The sequence below is a fragment of the Antechinus flavipes genome, chromosome 2 (genome assembly GCF_016432865.1).
Source record: "Antechinus flavipes isolate AdamAnt ecotype Samford, QLD, Australia chromosome 2, AdamAnt_v2, whole genome shotgun sequence".
In the NCBI taxonomy this organism is placed as follows: Eukaryota; Metazoa; Chordata; class Mammalia; order Dasyuromorphia; family Dasyuridae; genus Antechinus; species Antechinus flavipes.
In genome coordinates this window covers 465,930,276-465,950,953 of record NC_067399.1, presented here as the reverse complement: position 1 = coordinate 465,950,953, position 20,678 = coordinate 465,930,276, and the positions used below count along the sequence as shown (strand labels likewise).

At 34.7% G+C, this 20,678-nt stretch overlaps 1 protein-coding gene across 6 annotated transcripts in view; it reads left to right on the top strand.

Moving 5' to 3' along the window:
• The window catches only part of DENND1A (DENN domain containing 1A), a 687,683-nt gene that overhangs the window by 359,631 nt on the left and 307,374 nt on the right, over positions 1 to 20,678 (top strand). For all 6 annotated transcript variants that reach the window (XM_051979612.1, XM_051979615.1, XM_051979613.1 and 3 more), the window contains one exon: positions 4,547 to 4,647. In XM_051979612.1, the coding sequence (XP_051835572.1) occupies positions 4,547 to 4,647 (101 nt within the window). The remainder of the gene's footprint in view (positions 1 to 4,546; positions 4,648 to 20,678) is intronic.

Here is a 20,678-nt window from a genome sequence, read left to right as displayed (position 1 = left end):
TGAAGCAGGATCTGTTATCAGCCTAACTTTACAAATGATGGGGCTTAGTAAACTTGAATGATCTACTTACTATCTCGTTCAGTCACTTAATATTTATTAAGTACCCAAAGCAATAAGGATTCAAAGGAAGGCAAAAATTTGGTGTCTGTTGTTGAGGAACTGACATTGTAATGAGAAAAAATAATAGACATATAACTGCTGTGTAAATGGAAGGGAATCTTGGAGGGAAGGGTACTAGCACAGGCAGGGCGAGTAGGGAGGGAGAAACTGGTAAAAACAGGAAGTAGGATTTGAGCTGAGTGCCGAAGGAAGCCAGGAGAGCACGAGCTGGTGGGTCAGGGGCATAGAGCACAGCCAGGGTGAGTCTACAGAGCTGGGAGATATGGCAGTATGGGGGAGGAGAAACAAGATGCCAGCGTAGAGCACTGGTATCAACCTCAGATAGAAATGGGTTTCTGTGGGCCACATATGCTTAGAAGACCCCAAATTAATATTATCTATGTTGTATTTTATTTTATTTATTAATTTTTTTTTTTTTTTTTTTTTTTTGTCAAGCAGTTCCTAACTCCATTTTAATATGGTTTAGTCTCAGAAGTTTTGTGAGAGCATGCTCAAGCTTGAGACCTCTGGTGCAGAGTGGAATAAGTGAAGTGTAGCAAGTCAGGAAAGGGAGGAAGTGACAGGGATGTGAAGGACTTTACCTTGTTACTCCTGGGACAGATGAGTTAGCCCAGCCCAAACAGCAAAGAGTCCTCCAGGAGAGCCAGGAAGTGGCATGCGGCAGGTGAATCAATCCACCTAAACAACTACCTCCCCTCAGATCCTATTGGAAATAATCCAAGGCACTGAGCCCCAGGAACAGCACCAACTAACTTTTTGCTGACAAACCACTGGTCCTGTTTGTCACCAAGATTCTGTATCCATCATCCAAGGAAATAAGCCTTGCTTCTTCAGGTGTGACAGCCCTTGCCTAGCTATTGAAAATCTAGATAAGACAGTCCTCATTACTGTGGTAATTTGCATTGTCAAATGCTTCAACATCAGAAATGGATTTGGTTTTATCAGTGGAAATAATACTTGAAAGGTGCATTGATGTCTGTTTTGGTGCTATCCCTTAAAAATGCCATGGGATTGTTCTTATATTCATTTTACAGCTGAAATTGTGCATGCGCGCGCGCGCGCACACACACAAACACACATACATACACTCTCTCTCATACACACACACTCACACACAGTCTCTCACACACACGCACTCACACACACATTCACATGCATACACTCTCACACACACACACTCACACTCACACACACATTCACACACTTACACACATTCACACACACATACACTCACACACATACTCACTCTCACACACACATTCACACACACACTCACACTCACACACATAACACACACGCACACACACACATTCACTCTCACACTCACACACACTCTCACACTCACACACACATACTCTCACACACTCTCACACATTCACACACACTCACACACACATTCACACACACACACTCACACTCACACACAGTCTCTCCCATTAAATATGAGAGCAGGGACTACCTTACTATCTTGCTTTTTTTCATTCCCAACACTTAAATAGTGCTTTGTACATAGTAAGTTATTATCAAATACTTTTTCATTCATTCAAACAGGATTTTATATTTCATTCTATAAGGAATAGGATGCTACTGGACTTCATTAAGTAAGAGAGGCCAGCAACAAAGGCAGAATTATACTTTAGAAAAATCCTTTTGGCGAATGAGTGAAAGATGGATTGAATTGGGGGAAAGATTTAGAAAGCTATTGCAGTAGTCCAGGAGTGAAATGGTGAGGATCAGTTCAAGTGAGACCTCATTGACTCAAGTTCAGTAATCTTGTCACACTATTTCTCACTAACTAGGGTTTGTGAATTCCTAAGTACCTTCTTTGCAACAGTCTTGTGAAATATTATGTTCCTTATTTTGCAAAAAAAGAAACATAGTTTTGGAGATAGATAGTGACTGGTGCGAATTTGCCCAGGCAGCAAGCAGCAGTCAGAATTCAATCACTAAGTCTTCTGCTTTCAAATCCAGTAATTTTTCCTTATCTCTTTAATCCATTTTTGCAATCTCCCTCTCTTTCACCTAAACTCCAATCAGGTCAGTATTCTGCACACATTTGGGTCTTAATAATTTGTTGATGTTTAATTGTTGATTAAGATTAATTCACAGGCTTCCTATTTGTTTTGGCTCTTTACAGCAACATCATCTTTTCTTGTAAAACATTTTTTTTAATTTCTAGGAATTACATTTAAGATTACCTATCAATATCACTATTCTTATCCCACCTGCTGACACCCACTATCCTGTTTACTGCCAACTCGATATACATATCTTATTTCTTTAATTTGTCAAAGACTTTTTCCATATCTGTTGAGAATTATGTGGTTTGGCATGTTTTTGTTTTAAATCTGATGGATTACATTGGTTATATTTTTAATATTTTACCATCCTTCTGTGGTAGAATGCTATTTTCAAAATTGTTAGTTAATATTAATTGGTTATATAAAGTGATTTGGGGGAGAGGAATACATTACTATGGTCTTTTATCATAATTTTATTTTTAAAATTTTATCTAGTGTTCTTCAATATATTATTTGTCTGAAGTTTACTTTCTTTGCTTTTCCTTCCCTAATTTTTAAAGAGAGATCTTATAAAGTTCCCTCGTTTATAAAGAGAGCTCAATACAGTGCTTTTTTCCCTTGATTTTTGAGAAAATTTTATGGTGTTCAATTTTTTTTAAGTTAATAATTCTTCTATAAATCCATCAGGATCAGTGGGTTTCTCTACTATCACCATTGGTTGTTCCTTTAAAGTTAGTTCAATTTCCCTTACTGAGATTAGATTACTTAAATTTTCATTTTGGTGTTCTGATAGCTTAGGTATTTTGTATTTTTGAAAGACTTGATCTCTTTGAAGAGATTTAGAATCAGGAGAATTGATTTATATTCCAGATTCACCTATTGCTTATGCACAGAGTCTTCAGAGTATATTAATAACAGTAATAATAGTAACATTTATGTAGGGCTAACTATGTGCAAGGCAATTTGCTAAGTATTTTTACAGTTATCTAGTTTCAAATCTTATTTAACATATTCATCCTTTAATGGGAATCATCATGCTCTTATTACCTATCTCAGAATCACAGAATCTTAAATTTTGAGAGTTGAAAGGGACTTCATCTAGCAGTTAGTTTAACATATATCCCAAAAAAAGACTTCACTAAACATACCTGACAAATGGCCATCCAGATCTGTTGTGAGGGAAACTGTTTTATAAGCAATAAAGTGCTATAAAAATGCTTTCTGTTGATATTTTATTTGATGAGAAATTCTGCTAGTTACTTCTTTATTACATATGATTTATTTTCATTTTGGTCAAGTAATCTAATGTGTGTGTATAACATATGTATATACTTTTAGTTCTATTTTATTCTTTTAGCAATGTGGATGTTTTGTTCTTTTTTTATGTCTTTTTTTTTTTTTTTTTTTTTTTTTTGGCTGAGGCAATTGGGGTTAAATGACTTGCCCCCAGGATCATACAGTTAGGAAGTGTTAAGTGTCTGAGGTCCGATTTGAACTCAAGTCCTTCTCACTTCAGGGTTGGTGCTCTATCCACTGCAATACCTAGCTGCCCAGTGGAAGTGTTGTTTTTAGTAAACATATCTTTATTTCTTTGCTGAAACACAAATGATGATTGTAAAACTATTTCACAAATACTTTTTGAAATATTTTCTTTATAACATAATACATAGAAATATAATTCTTTATCAAATGCTATAGAAATGTGAGCTATTTTATTGATATACTCCATTAAAATCTTCTAATGTTTCATCAAATTATAGAGGAAACCCTAGGTTCTCACAAAGGCTGTTCAGAGCACCATAGGCCCTGGGAAACTAAAAAGATTCTGAATAGTAGGGAATGATGGACTGCAAGTTATTTTACCCAAAGACTAATAGAATTAGCTGAGTGTGAGGAATCTCATTGCTGAAAAGTTGGCTGCCAGGTGTGGGGGTTTTATGAAACTGTCCACTAAGACGTGAAGGAAGTAGAATCTATAGCAATGGAGGAAGTACCCTCATTAATGGAATCAGAACTTTTGAAGTGTTATTATTATCGATCTATCATTTTAACACAGTATGAACAATGATATAAAATTAATAGCATTATTAGTAGTAGAATCACTACTCTCCTATAGTATCTAATTCTCAGTATTGATCTAAGGATCAAATAAACTAATTATATGGAGTGTTTTGCAAACTTTAAAGCACAATACTAAAAGTCAGCTATTATTATTGCTAAGAATATTATAAACAGCAAAACAATTTTTTTTAATTGCATGTTACAGTTATAAAAAACTTTGTCCCCACTGTATCGTTCAAGATAATTCTGTGAAGATTTTAAAACTTTTTTTCCTATTTGAATTTTGTATCATTCAATCTGTGATCTCCTTTTGATCTCATGATGTATATATATTTTTTTTACAGTTAACTGCCTGTATCCATGGGTCTGCTGCTATGCTCTACCCGATGTTCTGGCAACATGTTTACATCCCAGTTTTGCCCCCACATCTGTTAGACTACTGCTGGTAAGGTGGCATGTGCTCCCCATCACCATCTGAGGTTTTACTTGTTTTTGATATGGATGGAACTAACTAGAGTTTGTCCTCCACTGGCATTTGAGAGTTGGAATTGAAAGTCTTCAAGCATTCTATGCCCCTATGAGGCTGTGGTCCAAGAACAATCAGTGTGCAGAAGTTCTTCACAAGACATCTGGTCTCTGAAGAAAATCTTTTTTTTTCTTTCTCACTACTGCATGTAAGATTTTAAGATCTGTGAAAAGGGCACCCAAATTGATGAAATCACAGCCCTTTTCAAATGTTGAGGTAAATTTTTGTGGCTATTTTTCAGTTTACACATAGATTATACAAATTTTCCAGTTTTTATTTTAGGAGTGCAGTCTCTACCTAAAGGAGTGGTGTATAATAAAACCAATATGGTGTCTCATACGTGGTAGGGTTAGACAGTATGATGGTAGATATATTTGGGTTTTATAAATCAAGGAACTGCTTCCAACTTGTTTCTCTGAATTTACACTTGTGCATTAATTAAGTTAACATAAATTGTCACTTTTAAAAAATGTCGATCCATTTTTTGAGTTCATTGGGTATTCATGTTTGCACTCTTTCTATGAGATTAAGAAGCAGTGGGTTTCTTCTGTTATTTATTGGAGGAGAGTGATCTGGAGTATCCATCTAATTTTTGTATTACAAATATTTTCTTTTTGATTAAGCAAGGCCAAATGTTTTTCAGGTAAAACTCAATTTAAAGATAGTCATTTTTCACAATATTTAGGCAGCAGAATCTATGAAACAAAGCCCCATTAAAAAGCTAAAAAGAATAGTTTTTAAAGCCTTTAATTATTTGGAAGGCCATAATTGCACTTTGACTAATATAGATTGAACTCCCCATTCAATAGATTCATCTTACAAACATGAATTAACTACCTTCTGTGTGCAAAGCTCTGAATTTGGCACTGGGATACAAAAAGACATATATAAGTCTTGCCATAAAGGAGCAAAGGAAGAACAAGAACATGAATAATTTTGACATCAAGTAGACTGGGATTAAATACTTGATCGCTAAATTGGACCTTGAAAGAACAGATGGGCTCCTCTAGACAAAGCTGCAGGGAAGGATTTGTTCTAAGCAGGGGAGTCATCATGAACAAATGCATGATATAGGAGAAGGCAGGAGAAGAATGGGATCCATGAGCAGTTCATTTTGGCTGGAAGGTAGGAAACTTAACGAAGCAAAATTATGTGAGACTAGGCAGGTAGTTTGGAGACAGATTGCAGAAGATCCTGAATGCCAGACCCAGGCATTTCTACTTTATTCAGTAGGTAGTTTTAAGTAGAGTGAAATAGTTCCAGCAGTGCATTAAGATGTTCAGACAGTTATATAGAGAATAGATTGTAGAGTCAATTAGTGCTCATAAATATAGAGAATAAAGCTCCCTTTCACTGGCAGAGAACCAGTTGTTGGTGATATTTTAAAGTGAATTCATGCATTGTCAAGATATTTAGGACTAAATTAATGTATCTCTCTCTTTTTTTTCAATCAGCAAATATTTATTAACTACCTCCATGTCAGATATTGGTGACAAAAAGAAATAGGCCCTGTTCTCAAGGAGCTAATATTCTGTTAGAGGAAATACTATTACATATAATACAGAGTTGCACAGAATTAAAGAAAGAAAATTCAAAGGGTGGTTCATTCTTCTATCTCTTCTTCAGAGTTGTTCAGGCCTTATTGATGGGAACTCCAAAACAACTTGTGAACTCTAAACCAGCTTATTCTCAAGAATTGCTAAAAACAAGTCCATCCTGTTCCTATTATCTTTTTGTTTTTAGTCAAGTTTTAAACTATTTAAAGCTTAAACAAAGACATACATTATTATTTGTGATACATACATATTATTTACAACAGATCACAGTCATCTTTAGCATCACCACAAAGGTTGGCCTCAATTGTAGAAGCACAACCCTCTTTTTGATTCTCTCAGGATACCAATTAAAGTCTTTTCTCAAGAATTATCTTTATATTTCACCATAAGATAAAGATCAAACCCAATTTGTCAAGAAACAAATATTTTTAATCCTTTTTTCTCTGTCCTCTTCTCAGTCAACACAATCATTCCTTTAGAAGAACAGTTAAGAATCCCATTCCCTTTAGGGTATATCAATGTTTTCAATACAAATTATATTGCTTAGGTAAAATACTCTAAATTTTTATGAAAGAAATTCTTTAAAGGAAGCTAAAAAACTATGGGATAAGGAAGAAAGATATATACCACGGGTGAGAGAAGAAGGATCCTAGGAGAAATTTAAAAAAAAAAAAAAACTTTCATAAAATATTAGAAAACAAGAACCTCAGATATCAAGAGTTTAATGTACTGCTGCTTGGAAAATTATGGACTAGATAACCAATTCAGATGAATGTATGTGGAAGATACGTTCACCATTTTTATGAAGGAACCTTTTGGACATTTGGCCAGTTGTATTTTGAGGTATTCAAATAATAGATTATATTTGTATAGTGCTTTAAAGTTTAAAGAGCATTTTTACAGATAATTAACTGCTCCTTACGACAACTATGGAAGTTACTTTTGTCAGGTATTATTATCCTAATGTGATCTGTGTTGCATATAACAAAACTGAGGCTTAGGCACCATTGAAGGCTTTCAGCTAATAAAACTTTCAAATGTTTTATTTTATGCTTTGAGAATTGGTTTTGATTTTCTCTTTTAAAAGGGTTTTATTCATATCATTTGTTTTTACATCAAATTCGTTCCAAATTTTCCCACTTGCTAATCCAAAGAACCATTCCTTGTAATAAAAAATAAAGAAACAGGAGAGGATGGTAAAAAATACAGTTCAGCAAAATCATTACATCATCTGAATCACATTGAATAATCAATGTTCTACACTCTTAGTCCTCCACTTTTACAAAGAAGAGAGAGGTACATTTTCTCATTTCTTCTCCTGGTCCAAGTTTGATAATTAAATTATACAACATTTAGTTTCTTGTGTTTTGTTTTTGTTCTTTATATTGTTGAGATTATACATATTTTGTTTTCTCATTCTGTTTGCTTTTAAAATTCTTCACAATCTGGCACCTTTCTACTTTTTCAGTTATCTTTCACTTTATGCATACTGCCACACCAGGACTATTGTAATAGCCTCCTTTTAGGTCTCCCTTCTCAGGTCTCTCTCCACTCCAATCCAGTCCTTCATTTAGCTCTCAAAATGATTGTCTAGAGGAGCAATATAAAATCCTCTATTTGGCATTCAGGTTCTTTATAACTTCGCCCTTCTACCTTGCCAATCTTCTTAATCCCACTACCTGATGTGTATTCTTTGATTCAGTGATACTGGCTTCCAAGCTGTTCCATGAATAAGGTCTTCCATCTTTGGACTATGGCTCTTTTCTCTGGTGATCTCTCATACCTGGTATGCTCTCCCACCCTCATCCCTATCTCCTGGCTTCTTTTAAAGCCCAACTAAAATCTCATGTTCTACAAGAAGACTTTGCCAACTCCACTTAATTCTAGTGGAGTTGTTTCTAGCTGGATCGTACATGATGGTTTTCTTATTATCCCTCATTACCTTGTGAAGTCTTTGAAGATAGGGACACTCTTACCTCTTTTTTGTATCTGCAGCATTTAGCATAGTGCCTAGCACATAGCAGGCCATTAATAAAAATTTATGGACTAACTAGCTTTACTTTGCCCTATGTATACTGTGATTCAGTTATGCTGGCCTTCTTGCTCATGATATTTCACCCCCAACTCCATAACATTTTGCTAGCTGTCTACCATTGCTAGAATGCTCTCCATACTCCCCTCTCCCTCTTGATTAACCTGATTTTCTTTCAAAATTCTGCTCATACCCCATTTTCAGTCTTTTCTATTCTCCCAAGCAGGTGGAAGAGTAACAGCTTAATCAATGCTGACTGACTGATTTGATGAACTTCACTGTACATCATTTGTAGAAGTCTTCCCTTATATGATTTTTCATGTGTATCTTCCCCTAAAGTACAGTAATATTTCATTATTCCCATTTACCACAATTTGCTTACTATTGCCCAGTTAATAGGAATCAACTTAGCTTAAGATCTATTTATTTCATAGGGCTAGACTAGATGACTATTGTTATATTTGTGATACTTGTCTTTGTGAATGAATTTTTTGACATTTGACCAAGAGGATGGTATAAATCTATGGGAAATCTTTCTCCATTTAGAAATCTGATGAGATAATAAGAATGCTGAAATTAAAAACAACTATGGAGAGAAATAGATATTCTAAGCATGGGTTTAATATGATTATCTTCTACTAATCACTGTTGACATCTACAAAAGCCATGAAATTTAATCTAGAGTAAGTTTCTCATATTGTCTATGGTGGTTTTTTAACTACATTTTTTTTTTTCTGAAGCCTCTGTAGAGCTGTAAAGTAAGGAGCTTTTGGGGATAACTCGCATTTTAAAGTGAAGTGCCAGGAGCCTGAAACATGTAAATGTGAAGAGAAGCCTGGTTCCTCTGCAGATGATTTAAATGTTAACTATATCCCCATGTAGGGGATATAAGGAGGGGAATCTGAAAACTATTATCTCCTGTGGAAATGAACCTTCAATTTACTCACAGCACAGGAAGGGCAGATGCTACTCATTTTCGCTGTCAGCAGGTGCCCTTTCTATGCATAATAGACTTCGAATGTGTAATTAACACATGAAGGAGGCCACCACCAGTCACTCTCTCAGGTACATGCTGGTAGTGGTTTTCAGAACAACCATGAAGGCCACGAGAGGGTCTTACATTGCTTAGAAGATTAGCTTGCCATTGCCTTCCTGGAAAAGACCTGTTAAAAAGGGCTAAATCCAGATCCCACTGTGGGCAGGCATAAGTGTAGACTAAGCTAACATCCACTCGGATCACAGACTTAGGAAGGAAGGAAAGGGTTGAGGGAGGGGAATTAAAACTGGAAGGGATCTTAGAAATCATTAGTCCAACACCTTCAGCTTGTAGTAGGGGAAAAGTAAGTTTTAATGAGAAAGAGGGAGAGTTGTCTGAGTGATGTTACAGAAAAAGCTAGTAATGGAGTGTAGATAAGAGCCCAGGCTTTCTGATTCCAAATTTAGAGCCTCCTATCAGTGGGCTGATTTTGACCTTCCCTGGGCAAAGAACACAACTAAGGTGAATAGATGCCCCACTATGGTGTTTATATTTTTGTGGGATTTGTTAGTTTCATATTTTGTTTTTAATTTAAAAATTGTAAAATGAAAATTGTATTGATCTTCAAGTCAAAGGATTGAATTCTAAGGTAAGTTTTTTATTCTGTCTTCATGATCCTGGAAAAATCCCTCTGAGCTTCAGTTTTTTCCTCTGTAAAATGGGGATAAAATCTTTGCACTGCTTACCTAACAGTACTGATAGGAGGTTAAAAGCTATAAAATCATTGAGTTGTCCTCAAAATCAATTCCTGGCAAGACTCCCATTGCACATTAACAAACAACAACAGATTAGCTGAGGGAGCTTTAATTAGCCTAGTAATAGCAGATTGTGATTGTTGTAATAAATCAATTTAGGCCAAATGGCTTTTCCCTAAATGCTTCTTAAATTAACCTCTGAATTCTTCCCTGATTTGTGAACATGGAGAGGACATTATGGTCACATGGAGATTTATAATTACCTCCACAAAAATACACACAGTCTTCTCCTTCTTAAAATGGACATTTACTAGTCATCTAACCATGGGTAAGTCCCTTAAGCTCATAGAAAAGATCTTTTAGAATTCTTTTAGAATGGAGATAATGGTCAGTAGGCATACATTAAGGACCTACTGTGTGCTAGGAACTGACCCAGGCACCTAAGATACAAAGAAAAGGAAGAAAAAAAAAAACAAAAAAAACAGCCCTTCTTCTCAAGGAGCTTATAGTCTTCTTATACAGATGGGTGTGATGAAAGCATTTTGTAGTTTTCAAGAACTAGAAAAATATGAGTTTATTTTAAAATTACTATATGAATCGGAGAATCTAACAGAAAGCTTCATGAAGGTGGAAAATACATTTTACTTTTTATTTCCCTAGCACTCTAGCAAATAGGTGCTTGAAAAGTATTAATTATATTTACTTGAGTTTAATTAGATTTTGAGTGTGCAGTGCTTTATACTTTCCCTTCTGCTCCTTCTTCAAAATCTAGTTCAAATGACACCTCTAAGCAGCTTTTTTTTATCTTTCTTTTCCCTTCTCTCCAGTGGAACATGATTTCTGTCTCATCAGAACTTCAATCTCCTTTTATAAAAATCTCATGTTTTTATTCACATGATGTATTTATCTGTGTCTCTCTATATTGGATTATACTCCTTTGAGTTTTTTTGGTGAGTGTTTTTTTTTTTTTTCTTTTTTCTTTTTTTTTTTCTATTTTTGTGTCTCCATTCCTGTTAGCACCATACATAACATTATAGCATAATTTTGTTGTTCAGTTGTTTTTCAGCCCTGTCCAACTCTTCATGATTCATTTGTGATCTTGGCAAAGATACGGGAGGTTTTTTTTTTTGTTTTTTTTTTTAATTTCCTTCTCCAGCTCTTTATACACATGAAGAAAATGAGGCAAACAGGGTTAAATTGCCCAGGGATTACAGCTATCTCTAACTATCTGAGGCCAGGATAAAACTCAAGTTTTCCTGACTCCAGTCACTACCATAATAATAATATAATCGGCCTTTAATAATTGTTTGCTCAGTAAAGATATAATAGCAATAATACTCATTTCTAAGGCAGTCTTATATTTTTAAAGTACTTTTCTTATGGAACCCATTGAGGATATGTATGAATAATTCCATTTGAAAGTTAAAAATAACTGATAGCCAGTCACATAGTAAGCAGCAGAATTTGAACCCAGGTCTTCTAGGTCCAGTCTCTTAGAACCTGTGTAAAAGATTACAAGTGTCTTTTTTGTGGGGGAGTATATTTTTTTCCTTTTTTTTTTTTTTTAAATTAAAGCTTTTTATTTACATAATACAGGATTTTTCAACATTGATCCTTAAAAAAACCTTGTGTTCCAAATTTTCCTCTCCTTCCCCCATTCCCTCTCTAGATAGCAGGTAATCCAATACATGTAAAATATGCATAAATATATGTTAAATCCAATATATGTATACAGTTATCTTGCTGCACAAGAAAAATTGAATCAAGAAAGAAAAAAAAACTGAGAAGAAAAAATGCAAGTAAACAGCAACAGGAAGAGTGAAAGTGCTATGTTGTGATCCACACCCAGTTCTCACAGTCCTCTCTCTGGGTATAGATGCCTCTCTTTATCACAAGATTATTGGAACTAACCTGAATCATTTCATTGTTGGAAAGAACTATGTCCATCAGAATTGATCATCTTATAATATAGGTATCTTTTTAAAGTTGAAGGGATTTGTGTAGTCATTTAGCTTGAAGGTGTAAAGATTTTGATTCAACCTCTATTGATTCTTAGATTTCATAGGATTTCAGTTACAAAGAGACTTAAAAAATCATTTACTTCAACCCATTTCTCTTCCTAGTTTTACATATGAGAAAATTGAATCCTTAAGGGATTAAATGATTTGACTAAGGTGACACAGGCAATAAAAGGCAGAATCAATGTTAAAATCCTCATCTTCTAAGTCTATTTGACTTATATAGTGATCTTTTTACTGTACCATGCAAAATCAACCTGTGTCACAAGTTCAGAGAAAGGTCGTCTTTCTGTTCTAGGTCCTTTTGACTTTTTATTTAAAAGATTTCTTTTTTTCAATTTAACTTACATTATTGTGTGGTTGTTTTCATTTGCAGCTGTGGCATAAGAATGAAAAGACAAGAAACAAAAGCAGATGGCAGAGAAAACGAAAGGAGGGATGCATTTCCAGTCCTTATGAATATTTAAAAACATGTGCTGCTGGGCTCCATCCTAGTATAGAGCTATACTCTCTCTTTCTGACTTTGAAAGCATGAAATTGATAATGTTCCCTACCTTAGCTGTTTCTTCCCCCCTTCCACAGAGAATAGCATTGAAGGCTGGGCGTGGCTAGGACTAACAGGCTAAATCTACAGTGTTGATTAGTTTTCTTTTACAGAAGATGAAATTAGGAAATTCAATGAGAGCTTATAAAACAATTTCATCTAGAGAACCCTTAGAAAGGCTTTAATTTGTAGAGTTGTTTTATTACTAATGAAAGACACCATCAGCTGTATTAGAGAATTACTTGACCAGCAGGCATTTATTAAGCACCCACTTTATGCCCAGTATTATCTAGGAAAGGGGATACATAGATTTAAAAAAAAAAATCAATCCCTGTTCTCAAAGAGCTTAAATTCTACTGGGGAAAATAATATCCACATATTGTTATATATAAAATAACTATAAGATAATGAAAAGGGGCATTAGGCATTGAAGAGGCAGGAAAGGCATTGTGTAGAAGGTGGTGTTTCGGCTGCATTTTGAAAGAGGAGAAGGATTCTTTTTAAAAATTTTTTTTATTATAGCTTTTTATTTACAAGACATATGCATGGGTAATTTTTCATCATTGACCCTTGCAAAATCTTTTATCCCAATTTTTCCCCTCCTTTCCCTCACCCCCTCCCCCAGATGGCAGGTAGACCAATACATGTTAAATATGTTAAAGTATATGTTAAATACAATATATGTATACATGTCCAAACAGTTATTTTGCTGCACAAGAAGGATCAGACTTTGAAATAATGTACATTTAACCTGAGAAGGAAATCAAAAATGCAAGCAGACAAAAATAGAGGGACTGGAAATGCTACATAGTAGTTCACACTCATTTCCTAGAGTTCTTTCTCTGGGTGTAGCTGGTTCTATTCATAATTGAACAAATGGAACTGATTTGATTCATCCCATTGTTGAAGAGAGCCATGTTCATCAGAATTGATCATCATATAGTATTGTTGTTGAAGTATATAATGATCTCCTGATTCTTCTCATTTCATTCAGCATCAGTTCATGTAAGTCGAGTAGAGGGATTCTTAGAGATAGAAATAAAGGAAGAGTGTATTTCAGGCATGGGAAACACAAGAAAAGAGAACTGGTGCCTTGGGATATTCCCATAGTGGAGGAAAAACCAGGAAAAGAAAGTTTCTTTAAAGTCCCGCCCAAAAGGCCATATTCTGGAGTCAAGAGAAGTCAGTTTCAAATATACCAGACAAGTAAAGAATGATGATAACTGATAAAAGACTAATAGATTTGGTGATTAATAACTTGGTAACTTTGGAGAGAACAACTTTAAAGTAATGAGGACATAATACAGACTGTAAAAGGTAAAAGAGTGAGAGGAAAGAAGTGGAGGTGATGAATATATTCAACTTTTTTTTTTAGTAGTTTGTAGAAGCATGGAGAAATATTGACTTCCAGACCCTGAAAGAAAGAAAGTTCTACTGAAGAATGGGGTGGGGGGGGGGGAATGTTGAGCATGTCTGAAAGTAGAAGGGAAAATCATATATTGTACATAGGGAGAGATTGAAGATTAGAGAAGAAGCAAAAATGTTTAAGAACAATCTGCTGGAGAACAGGAGAAGAGATGGAACCAATAGCACACATAAAAAGGTTGACCGTGAGATGCTAGAACTACTTCATCATCAGAAACTAGAGAAAAGGAGCTGCCAGTGCCAAGGGATTTTGAGATTAAAAGAAAGAAAAGAGTGAACTCAGAGAACAGCCACATTGTTCTAAGAAGTAGAGTGTGTTTGTGGGAGATAAGAGAGGTTTGAGAACAGGAAGTTTGGGATTGCTTCTTTGAGTAGTGGGATAAGAATCAGGTATGGAATAGTAAAACAGATTCTCAGATTTAGAAAAAACCTTGGAGATTCAGAGTCATAGAATTATACTTTAAAAGATCCCCTATCTAAAGTATGGTTGCTCTTTGCTCATGCTGATCATTCAGCTTCTGCTTACATACTTTTAAAGACAGGAACCTCACTAATTTCCTGTGAAATTCTTCCAAGTCAAAATTGGCCTCTGCAGTTTCATTTCACTGCTTCTTGCTATGCCTTATGAGACCAATCAAAATAAGACCAATTATTCTTTCTCATGATAGCTCTTCAGGTGATCAAAAATAGTTATTATGATCCCTCTGAGTTTTTTTACTTCCAAGATGTGTCCCTAATTTCTTATATTGTATTAAAAAATCTAGATTTTTGAATCAAGATTCTGCCATATGCATGACCATATTTCCTCATCTCTTTCTTCTCTACAAATCTATGATTCTAGCAGCCATTCCTTACATGCCTTACATGTCATGTCCTCTCTTTCTTGGTTACTTAATTCTGATTCTGTTACAGTTTTTCAGTATTTTTCCTAAATTTTGGAGCCCATGTCTACAAATAGGAATGAGAGTTCTAATGCAACCTAATCTTTTTTGAATGTCAAGCCACACTATTGACTCATATCATGTAATTCACTAAAACTCCCAGATAGGATCACAATATCTCAAAGTTGTAAAAAAAGATCTGTGAGATCAACTAGTCCAACCCTTACCTAAACAGGAGTCTTCTGTACAATATCCCTAATAAATGGTGAATCTTCATTTGTAGACCTCCTGTGATAAAGAATTTATATCCTCTTTGAGACTCTAATTATTTGGAAGTTTTTCCCTATACAGAAGCTAAATCTGCTTCTCTTTAGCTTCCAAACACTGCCTTTAGTTTTATCCTCTGAGGCCAAGCAGAATCAGTCTAATCCCTCTTCTGTACAATAACCAAATTTCAAATTTGATTCAAATAGGCAGCTTGACAACAGTTACCTGATCTCCATAATTATTTTCTTTGTTAGGAAAAATATCCCCAGTTACTTCAAAAAGTCCTCTCTCTGTTCTAATTACCTTCTTCCAGCGTAATCTAACTTCTTGATATGTACCAAAATGTGGTGTACAGAATCATATATAAAACTCCAGACATGATTTAAGTAGCCATATGCTATTTTTCATAGAAATTATTTCCCCTCCTCCACAAGAATCAAAGTCTAAAATAAGATCTGTTAAGTCATTCATCTTCGTAAAAGAATTATGTTGGAGCCGATCTGGACATTTACCAATACATTGTTAGTAAAGAAATAATCTTAAGGTAGGATCAAGAGAAATTTTTAAAAAGGTTTTGATTTTGTTTTTTGCTTTCTTTGTATCTTTTTTCAGAAAGACACCGAGATAAGGAGGTAAATTGAATAAATGATTCCTGGGGGTTTGAGTTGAATCTAAGAGTTAAATAGTGATGTAGATTAAACCCTGGGGTTTTATTTGTCACATCAGAATCTGGTACAAGATTTCCTTAGTAGTTTCAAAGTAATTTTTAAAAATAATGTTTAGAAGTAAGCTCTATTTGTGATAGCAAAGAATTAGAAAATTAATAGATGCCCATCAGTTGGGGAATGGCTGAACAAGTTGTGGTATATGAAGGTAATGGAATATTGTTATTCTTTAAAAAATGATGAACAAGAGACCGCTAGGTGGTGCAGTGAATAGAGAACCAGCCCTGAAGTGAGGAGGACCTGAGTTCAAGTGTGATTTCAGACAATTTAGTACTTCCTAGCTGTATGATCCTGGGCAAGTCATTTACCCCAATTGCCTCAGCAAAAAAAAAAAAAAAAAAAAAAAAAGAAAAGAAAAGAAAAGAAAAATGATGAACAAGCTGATTATAGAAAGGACTGGAAAGATTTCCACAAACTGATGCTGAGGGAAATAAGCAGAACCAGGAATACATTGTACACAATAACAACAAAAATGTGTGATGATCAATTATGAAAGTCTTGGTTCTTCTCAGTGGTTCAGCGATCCAGGGCAATCTCAATAGACTTTGGACAGAAAATGCTACCTGCATCCAGAAAAAGAAACGAGACTGAATATAAATCAACACATGCTATGTTTACTTCTTTTTTCTGTTTTTTTTTTTTCATCTCTCCCATAAGTTTTCCCTTTTTGCTCTGATTGTTCTTTCCCAATATGGTTCATAAAGCAATGTGTATTAAAAATAAATAAAATTACTATAATAAAAAAGAAATGTCATCATATAGCAATAGTTATATAATAACTTAGATTCCTGTAATAGTATTATGAGATAGATATTATAAGTATTATAGCTGAAGAACCTAGAACTTAGAAGACTTGAGTGATTTATCCATGTTATACAGTCAGCCATTGGTAATTGCAGAATTGCTATCTAGATCTTTTTCAAAAGCCCTCTAGAAAATGAATGTTATCTCAAATACTTAGCTGAGATAAATAGTGAATTCTATTTTATTTGTGCTATTTCAAGTGCTTGCATAAACTGTTTACCACATCAATCAGTTACCTGCAATCAAATTGTTAATGAATTACTGATGTGTTATATCTGTGATATACCATAAGCCTGAAGCATGTCAAATATTATCCCATGGAGGAGCACACCTCAGCTAATTTATCGAAACTAGTATAGAGAGGATAATTCTGGACTTAGAGTCAAAGGATTTCAATCTTAGCTCTTACAGTAGCTTTGTGGCTATGAGCAAATAACTTTACTGCTTTCAGCCTCAATTTTCTCTTCTATAAAATAGAATTAAGAACCTTACTTCTTAATTAACTAATAATCCACACAGATGAAAATTTTTGTGACAGGAAACAGTGGAAATAATATTATATTTGAAATCCAAATCTAAATTTCATTTCTGACTGATTTATACTACCCATATGATTTAGTACAAATCAGCTTTATCTCTTCATCTGTAAAATGGGAATTTATATTAATTTTTACAAATACTCATTGAACATTTATTAAATACTTACTAAAAGTTTCAGGCACTGTGCCAATCCTTAGGATTTAAAGAAAAGCAGAAGATAAGCACTTTCCTTAAGAAGCTCATAGCCTAATAAAGAGTATACAAACTACTATGTATAGTCAAGATATAGACAGGCTCAATTGGGAGAAAAAAGCTTTTTGGCAGAAGGAATTTTTAGCTGAGACTGGAAAAAAGCCAAGGAAGCCAGAGAATGAGGAGGGAAAAAATTCCAAGAATGGGAGACATACAAGCAATGAAAATGCACAATCAGGAGATAGATTATCTCATTGAAAGAACAGTATTGAAGCTACTGCCATTGGACTAAGTTGGATGGATACTAGAAATAACGAAGAGGGTTAGTGTCATTGGATCACAGAGTATAGAGGTTGGTAAGTAAGGTATAAGAAGACTGGAAAGGTAAGAATGGAACAAATTATGAAGGGCTTTGAATGCCACATCAATGATTATATAGTTCCTGTATTAAATAGGGAGTCACTGGAGTTTACTGAATTGGAGATGAACACAGAACTGAAAGGGCGGGGGAGAAGGTGAGAGGAAATCACTGAAGTGACCAGGTTAGACCTGTGCTTTGGTTTTAGGAAGATCATTTTGATAGATAAGTGGAAGATAGATCAGAGGCTTCTCCTATCTCCATTATTGAGTTCCAAATTCTCCCTCTCCCACCTCTATTCTTCCCAATGAAAAGGTAGTTAAAATAATATGAATTAATTATACATATGAAATCATACAAAATATTTCCATATTAATTAAATCACCAAAAAAAGTTAAAAAAAAAAAAAAGCAAGGAAATTATACTTCTTGGCAGAAAGTGGAATTTGTAGCTGAGATAGGAAAAAAGCCACGGAATGAGGAGGGAGAGAATTCCAGGAATGGGATCCAGGCAGGGAAAATACACACTCAGAAGATGGATTGTCTTATTGGAAGAACAGTGTTTGTACTCAGAGTTCATCAGTTCTGTCTTTGAAGGTAGATGGCATTTTTTCTTATGAAATTATTTGGATCATCGTTTTGATCAGAGTAGCCAAATCTTACAATATTGCTGTTCCTGTGCACAATAGTCTTCTGGTTCTTCTTACTTTTCTTTACATCATTTCATATAGATGTTGCCATTTATTTTTTGTGAAATCATCCCTCTCATCATTCCTCGTAGCACCACTTTACTCCATCACAATCATATGTTTCAACTTGTCCAGCCATTCCCCAGTTGGTGAGCAGCCCCTCAATTTCCAATTCTTTACCATCACAAAAAGAACTACTTCAGATATTTTTGTGAGTATAGGTCCTTTTCCTTTGACCTCTTTGGGTCCAGATCTAATAATGATATTGCTGTGTCACAGGGTGTGCACAGTTATATAGCCCAATGGGCATAGTTCCAAAATTTTCTCCAGAATGATTAGGTCAATTCACCACTTCACCAACAGTTTATTAGTGAATGTGTTTTTCCTTATTCCCTCTAGCATTTGTCGTATTTCATAGATGAGAGTATTGTTTTAATTTTTATTTCTCCAATCAATAATAATTTTGAGCATTTCTTCATATGATTATAGCTTTGATTTTTTTTTCTTCTGAAAACTGCTTGTTCATATGTTTTGACCTTGATCAACTGGAAAATGGTTCTTATTTTCATAAATTTAATTCAGTTCTCTTTATTTGAGAAATAAAACCTTTATCAGAAAAACTTGCTGTTAAAAAATTTTATATTAATATGTAGTTTCCCTAATTGTCTCTTTTAAGTAGATTTATTTTGGCTTTTGCTTTGTTTGAGATCATGATTGCCACCTCTTAACTTTATATAAGGCAGAAAAAAGGATCAGCTCTATTGCTTTAGTTTAACTCTGTAGGTGTCTTTCTGTTTCAAGTGTGCCTCCTGTTTCTAATCCATTTCCTGATTTCTAATACATTCTGTTATTCGCTTCCACTTTATGGATGAGTTCATCCCATTCACATTTATGTCTAGGATTAATATGTATTTTTGTCTATCCTATTTTCTTCTGTTTCTCATTTTATCCTGTTTTCCTCAAAAGTCTGTTTTGCTTCTGACCACTATTTCCATTAATCTTTCTTCCTTTTTATTATCCTCCCTCCCTCTTCTTTAATCCTCTTCCTCTCTTATTTCCCTGCAAAGTAAGATAAATTTCTTTACACAACTGATTGGGTATGTATATTTTTCCTTCTTTCAACCAGTTCCAATGAGAGTAAGGTTCAAACATTTCTTACCATCTCCTAATTGCCTTTCCCTGTCCATTATAAAAGCTCTACCTTGCCCTTATTTATGTGAGAAAAAATTTTCCACTTCACCCCTCCCTTTCTGCTTTTCCCAGTACATTCCTCTTTTTTTTACCCCTTCTTTGTTTAGAAATTATTCTAACATAATCTACTTATACTCATGTTCTCTATATAGATTCCTTACTTTCCTAATAAGATAAAGTTCTTAGGCATTACATGTATTATCTTCCCATATAGAAATGTTAGAATATCTTAAATTATCCTTTCATGTATATCTTTTAATGCTTCTCTTGAGTCTTGGATTTGAATACCAAATTTTCTATTCACCTCTTCTCTTTTCATTAGGAATGTTCGAAAGTTCTCTTTTCATTGAAGGTATATTTTTTCCCCCTACAGAATTTTACTCAATTTTGTTGGATAGACTATTTTACAGTCCTAGATTCTTTGTCTTCCTTATCATATTTTAAGCCTTCCATTTCTTTAACATGGAAGCTGAGAAATTTTATATGATCCTGTAGTTACTTCACAATGTTTGAATGATTTTTTTCTGATTGCTTGCAGTATTTTCTCCTTGACCTCTGAGCTTTGGATTTTGATTTACTATTTCTGGACACTGAAAAGTGGTAGAGCCAAGATGGTGGAGTAAAAGCGGACATTTGCTTGAGTTTTCCCCCCAAACCTCTCCAAATGCCTTTAAATAATGATTCTAAATGAATTCTAGAGTGGCAAAAAACACAGAAAAGACAGAGTGAAACAATCTTCCAGCCCAACACAACTTAGAAAGTTGTTGGGAGAGGTCTGTTGCACTAGGATGAAAGAGCTGTGCAGTATAGTATAGGATGCAGACCAGATACCAGCAAACCAGAAGCAGACCTCAGGGATGGCTGAATCAGTGGCAGTAGTAAGGGTTTCCAGACATCTCAGCCCACAGCTGGTAAGGGGATTGGACAACAGGCAGGACTTGGTTGCATTGCCTATATTTGAATTTGAGTCTTGGGTCTTAGTCCCAGTGCAATAAAGA